General features: G+C 42.6%; 1 protein-coding gene across 1 annotated transcript; it reads left to right on the top strand.

The window, feature by feature from the left end:
• The first annotated feature begins 785 nt into the window (after positions 1–785).
• LOC117662721 (17-beta-hydroxysteroid dehydrogenase type 6-like) lies at positions 786–4,682 on the top strand. The gene is made up of 4 exons (XM_034412269.3): positions 786–1,186; positions 1,594–1,852; positions 3,282–3,445; positions 4,370–4,682. Exons 1-4 carry the CDS (start codon positions 874–876, stop codon positions 4,588–4,590), a joined length of 957 nt encoding a protein of 318 aa, XP_034268160.2. The 5' UTR covers positions 786–873; the 3' UTR covers positions 4,591–4,682.
• The last annotated feature ends 2,223 nt before the right edge of the window (positions 4,683–6,905 follow it).

Here is a 6,905-nt window from a genome sequence, read left to right as displayed (position 1 = left end):
TAAAAGGCTCTGACAATCCCAGCTGGGTTGCCTGATCGGCAGAGGCTTTTTTTCTTTTAAGAGGCTCTGACGATCCCAGCTCCGAAGACGCCGAAGAGGTTGTAGAAAAAATGCTTTTAAAAGCCTCTGATGATCCCAGCTGAGCCGCACGATCATCAGAGGCTTTTTTAAAAAAATTTTAAAAGCATCTTTTCTGCCGAAGAGGTTGTAGAAAAAATGCTTTAAAAAATAATTTTAAAAAAACCTCTGATGATCGTGCGGCTCAGCTGGGCATGTGGGGGTAGGGCAGGGATTTTTGCTACCGGTTCTCCGAACCACCCGCCTCCATCGCTACCGGATCGGGCAATCCGGTCTGAACTGGGAGCATTTCACCCCTGACTTCAAACACTTGCTAGATAACCAATTGTAAATTGAGGACTACTTTTACAAAAATACCAAATTTCTTGACATGGAACAGTAGTTCATTTGTAGCAGGAGAACAGTGAAAATCCACCTCTAGTGTGTCTGTGGAAATTCTCAGTCATCAAAGTCATAGTTGTCTCAAAAGCACCTTTCACCTCTAGTAACATTTCAGCTGTGCTGATTTATTCCAGGTAAAGTTGCATAGTCAGAATTGGCCACGCTGCTGAGGAGATTGTTTGCTAAAGGGAAGGTGCAATGAACTACAGAGCAGCTATAGCAAACATCATTTTATTAACCATTAATCTGTGAATTGGATGTTCCATACCAGTTCTCATGGGAACACATTGCTGCCGATTGACATCAGAAGGACGACAGATAGAAGAAAAAACACCAGGAAAGTTGGTTTAAAAACGAAACGAAACAGGAAACCCAAAGACTTTAAATTTTGACTTGTTTTAATACACAGCAAGCATGTGGCTCTACCTGGCATTGGCAGTTTTGCTGTACTTTGTGATACGGTCCTATCGGGAAAGACAGCAGGTAGACAACCTGAGAGAGAAATATGTCTTCATTACCGGCTGTGATTCTGGTTTTGGAAACCAGCTGGCCAGGCAACTGGATGCCCAGGGTCTGCGGGTGTTGGCTGCTTGTCTCACCCAGAAGGGAGCACAGGAACTGGAGAGGCTCACATCGGATCGTTTGAAAACCACCCTGCTGGATGTCACCAGTACTGAGAGCATTGAGGCAGCGACTATTTGGGTAAAAGAATGTGTGGGGAACAAAGGTACAGTAAACAGCTTCTCAATAATCTGGAACAGATTATAAATTGATTAGGAAAGTCTCTTTATGAGATTAAATATCTCAGAAGGCTTATGATTAGGGAGAAATGATACATTTTAATGATATATTTAATCCTAGATCATGGGATTATGTAGTGCTGATTAAAACATTATTTCAAGGTGTTTTGGCTCTTAATTTAATTTTATTCAAGGAAATTTCCCCTTAGGCTAAGAAACACACATAGAAGATTTTTGAGGACTCCCAGTTAAACTAAAGATATTGACATGAAGAGGAAAAATAAATTTGTTTTTATATTGACTGATCCCCCCCCCCCCCTCTGCTCAGTGTGGGCCAGATTTTCAGTCTTTTTCTTGTGTAAACTTTTACATACTTGCTGTCTTTTCTTTGCAGGACTCTGGGGCTTGGTAAACAATGCTGGAATTGCGTACCCTGCCTCCCCCAATGAATGGCTGACCAAAGAGGATTATATAAAAGTGCTGAACGTCAATCTAATTGGGCTGATTGATGTGACACTGCATATGTTGCCTTTGGTGAAGAAGGCCAGGGGAAGAGTGGTCAACATGTCCAGCATCATGGGTCGACTGAGTACCATGGGAGGTGGCTACTGTCCCTCAAAGTATGGAGTGGAGGCCTTCTCTGATAGTCTCAGGTAATCTCATGCCGCTTCAAATAGCAGATTTGAGCAGATATCTGAGAAGGAATAAATGTTTCCACGTTCCTGTCCCAGATAGATGATGATGAGGAAAGTGGAACTCAATCAAGGGATTTGCTAGGTGTCTATTATAGTCTATAGTCTATAGTCTATTATATCTGGTCTGATCTAGGAAAATAGGCCAAGCTTTTATTTCGTTAAACTGTTGAGGAAAATGGTTTATTTTCTGAAAATCAACCATGTTTGAAAAGAAAAGTTTAGCTATACAGTTAATGTATTTATTTCCTCATCTTTTGAATATATAACGTGCCTTTCCTTCAGGAACTTAAACTAGACTATATACATAGTACCCAGATATCATTGCCATAATAACCCTGTAACATAGACAAGGCTGAAAAAGGTATACTAGGTGACTTTAATTCAGTACATGCTTGCCAAAATAGATGAATCTCTGCCATGAAATCCAATGCAGAGAGCAATAATTTATTAGTATTCATTAATAATCAAGTGAAACAAAAGATGGGAATTGCTTAAATGGCAAAGAGAACATTTCCATGGCAGGATTGATGTAGAAATGGTATTGTCTCACCAGATTGAAAATGGTCAGATTGCATTTTTGCTAACCCGCAAGGTTAGCAAAAATGTACCCAAATGTAAACCCGATCTGTTGGAAGTGTAAAAAAGCACAGGGAACTTTTTATCACGCTTGGTGGCTCTGCCCAGAAATTAAGAAATATTGGAACAAGATAAAAACATGGATAGCAGAAATAACAGATTATGAAATTGAATTAGAACCCGAAATTTTTTTATTAGGTATGATTAAAAAGAACATTAGGAATGACATAAAATATTTAATACTTCACATAATAACGACAGCTAGACTAGCGGTAGCGCAACTTTGGAAAACAAATAGATTGCCAACTGATCAATCTATTAGGAGCTAATACAAAAGATATACACATGCGCAGAAATGGACAAATTAACCTTAGAGTTACAGGATAAGGAGGACTCAAAATATTTTATAATATGGAATAGATGGTACCAGTGGATAAATCAGAGGAGGCCAAATGGGTAGAGATGAAATTTAGAGGAAATTAATATAATTAAAAAATGCACTGTCAGATAGATAGAAAATGAAATATGTCACTGTAGGTTTGTATATATGTATATATAATAATATAAATTAGTTAGTAGTTGAAGTTGTTTATTGTATATGTATATGTAAATTTGTTTCTTGATTAAGTTAACTTTTAACTTAATCAAGCTTTTGTATGTTTTAAATGTTTTTAAGAATGAATAAAGTTTTGCTTTTTAAAATTAAAAAAAAAAAAAGAAAATGGTCAGATTGCTTGAAATGTCTTATGCTCTGCTAGAGGAAGAAGCAGCAATCCCAGGTAGTGACTCTGAACTGATAATTTCTTTCTAGGCGTGAGATCCACCCATTTGGGGTGTCAGTAGCCATAATCGAGCCAGGCTATTTCCGCACATCCATGACTGACATCCCCAAAAATCTTGAGATCCTGGAGCAGCAATGGATCAAAGTCCCAGAAGAAATCAAAGAAAGCTATGGCCGGCCTTACTTCGATGCATGTGAGTCTTTACGTGGCTTGCAGGCTAATTGGGGGAACCTTACCAGGAGTCAGAAGTTGGGAGGGACTGTTGCTCAGCATCAGTAGCACCCATCATATGGGTGATTGAAGGCCACCCTTTTGTCACATGCATTGAAGTCCATTTTTTGGGCCTCTTGGTTGGGTGTCAGTGCTCAGCTGTTATTAACACCTCTGATCTAAGGTTGTCCTTTTTTTACCTCCGGTTATGAAAAGAACTGTCCTGCCCAAAGCAATTGGCACTTAGGTTCCTGATATAGGTGTGCATGTGAGGGAAGAAGCACGGGAATCCACCAATTGGGACCATGTTCACTCAGATCTGGACAGAAGCCCCAGACATCATGGTGGCCAAAGTGGATGAATGAGTTGAAATCTGGAGGGGATTTTTTAAAATGGTCTTAATTTCCAGATGCTTTATAAAGTCACGGGGTGAGGAAAATTCTTCTGGGCTATTGGATGAGGAAGTAACGCAGCCTGGGAGAGTCAGCCAAGAATGACTTCGAGTTTCTTGGTGTCCTAACCCTGGATGTCAAGGCATCAATTGGACCATTCATGGGCTTGACTTTTCTCCTGGTCTGAAAGTCCTCTTCTAAAACACAATTCTGCTTTTCCATGCTGAGCTGCAATAACAGAGCTCATAGAGCTTACCTGTGCTTTGGTTTTTTGTAATAACTCTGGGAAGAGACTGACTTTTCCCATCTTAGAAGTCAGAGAAAGCTGCCCTTAAATTTAAAAGCTATCACTGTCTTATTCATGTAGTAATGAGAAGGCTTTTTTATTTATTTATATTCTCTCTGGTATTTTGACCCCACATCTCCATACTGACTTCCTTTCTTTCCCTTCCACCTGCTCACTCTCCCTCCCTCCCTCCCTCCCTCCCTCCCTCCCTCTTTCTCTCTCAAAACAGTTTACGAGATGTTCAAATACAACCTTGCAACTCGTTGCTGCACAGACCTCTACATGGTGACTGACTGTATGGAGCATGCTTTGATATCCAAGTACCCTCATACACGCTATTCTGCTGGATGGGATTCCCGGTGGATCTTCATTCCTCTCTCTTACTTGCCCACTTCCATCACCGATTTTGTGGTGACTCGATCTTATCCTAAACCCGCTCAAGCTCTGTAAACGGAATAGGGTGGAAAAGTTGGGAGGAAGGAAATCGATGAATAGAAGTTCCAACTGCCAACTTTGGCCAATCCATGCAGTTAAAAGTATGCCAGTGCCAGTTTTTGCCCACTGTAAGAGTGATTCCAGACCAAGGGCACTTAGCTCTTCCAATCCAGCCACACTGAGGCTTGTCATATCAGCAGAGTTCCTATTGACCAATCATTCACAAGGCCCCTTTTGTTCACCATTTGCAGATCTCCAATGCTTTAGGCATAGTGGCATCCATAGCTGTGTGTGTGTGTATGGTCTGGATCTTGCTAAGAAAATCTTCAGCCAACCAGCCAACTACTCACTTTCTTCATCCAAACTAGCCAAGGACAGAGAATGCTAGCTAATCATTATTTGAAGTTTCTCTTCTAAACCTATTCAGTCACTGATATTCGGCCTCTGAACTTCCAATTGTCCATGGATTAATGCATATCCTTTCTTCGCAAAAATATCAAATAACTTACTAGCATCTTCCCTTTACACACACGCTGCCCATGGATTTCTGTATGTGTTATTTACGTATGTTTACATTCTGGTAGGCTGATATGAGGATGGCCGCAAGAGAAGAGAGTTGTTAAAAAACGAATAAAAAAATACCCTGAAAAGCCTCAAAATGCTTCAGTTTATAATTATGAAAGTAGAACAAACCACATAAAGGCAGACTTTTTGCAAACCCCGTGACAGTAGTCTAAATACGTCGTATACAGGTAGTCCTCTACTTGTGACTACAATTGAGCCCAATATTTCTGTTGATAAGTGAGACAGTCGTTAAGTGAATTCTGCCCCATTTTACAACCTTTCTTGCCACAGTTGTTAAGTGAATCACTGCAGTTGTTAAATTAGTAACATGTGAGTAAGAGAAGTTTGGCTGAGGCTTTGGTTGCTGCTTGGAATGAGTAAATAGCAGCCTTGGATTGGGACACACCAGTGATGGGATTCAGCCAGTTCGCACCACTTCGGGAGAACCGGTTGTTAACTTTTTGAGCAGTTTGGCAAACTGGTTGTTGGAAGAAATCATTAGGGCAGAGAACCGGTTGTTAAATTACTTGAATCCTACCACTGGGACACACCTATGCGGACTCTCCACGTATGTGGATCCCAGAGGGTCCACTCATTTTCGGAAAGACTACAGGAGATGAAGTAGCATAAGAGGTATCTATGGCGATTCTTAGTCATCCAGGTCATGGTTGTTTCAAAGGTGCTTTTTTCATTTCATTTTTTCATTTTCATTTTATTAAATTTGTATACCGCCCTACTCCCGAAGGACTCAGGGCGGTGAACAGCCATAAAATAAAACATATAGATACAAAATTTAAAATAGAGATAAAACTAATTAAATAAATTTGGCTGAACCATTTTAAAACCCCAATAATTTAAAACCAAATTTAAAATTCCATTTAAAAGAAGAAAAGTTTAGGTCAGGCCGGCTTGATGGAATAAGAACGTCTTAAGCGCGCGACGGAAGGTACGCAGATCCGGAATCCTCCGTATCTCCGGGGGGAGCTCGTTCCAGATCGTAGGTGCCCCCACAGAGAAGGCTCTCCCCCTGGGGGCCGCCAGTCGACATTGTTTGGCTGACGGCACCCGGAGGAGCCCCTCTCTATGGGAGCGTACTGGTCGGTGGGAGGCTATTGGTGGTAGCAGGCGGTCCCGTAAATAACCAGGTCCTAAGCCATGGAGCGCTCTGAAGGTGATAACCAAGACCTTGAAGCGCACTCGGAAGACCACAGGGAGCCAGTGCAGCTCGCGCAGGAGAGGCGTTACATGGGAGCGCCACATCGCTCCCATCACCACCCGCGCGGCCGCACTCTGCGCCAGTTGGAGCCTCCGAGTGCTCCTCAAGGGGAGCCCCATGTAGAGAGCATTACAATAGTCCAGACGGGAGGTGACGAGGGCATGAGTGACCGTGCGTAACGAGTCCCGATCCAGAAAGGGACGCAACTGGCGAATCAGGCGAACCTGATGAAAAATCCTCCCGGTCACGGCCGTCAAGTGCTCTTCTAAAGACAGCCGTGAATCCAGGAGGACACCCAAGTTGCGAGCCCTCTCCGTGGGGGCCAATGCTTTGCCCCCAATAGTCAGCGATGGCACCAGCTGACTATATCGGGACGTCGGAAACCACAGCCACTCGGTCTTGGATGGGTTGAGTCTGAGCCTGTTCCTCCCCATCCAGATCCGTACGGCCTCCAGGCACCGGGACATCACTTCAAGGGCATCGTTGGGGTGGTCTGGGGTGGAGATGTACAGCTGGGTGTCGTCAGCGTACTGATGGTACTCCACCCCGA

Source organism: Pantherophis guttatus, chromosome 2 (genome assembly GCF_059756535.1).
Source record: "Pantherophis guttatus breed Tessera chromosome 2, ASM5975653v1, whole genome shotgun sequence".
Classification (NCBI taxonomy): Eukaryota; Metazoa; Chordata; class Lepidosauria; order Squamata; family Colubridae; genus Pantherophis; species Pantherophis guttatus.
The sequence above is the reverse complement of the archived record's forward strand: the minus strand, read 5'-3'. Positions and strand labels throughout refer to the sequence as shown.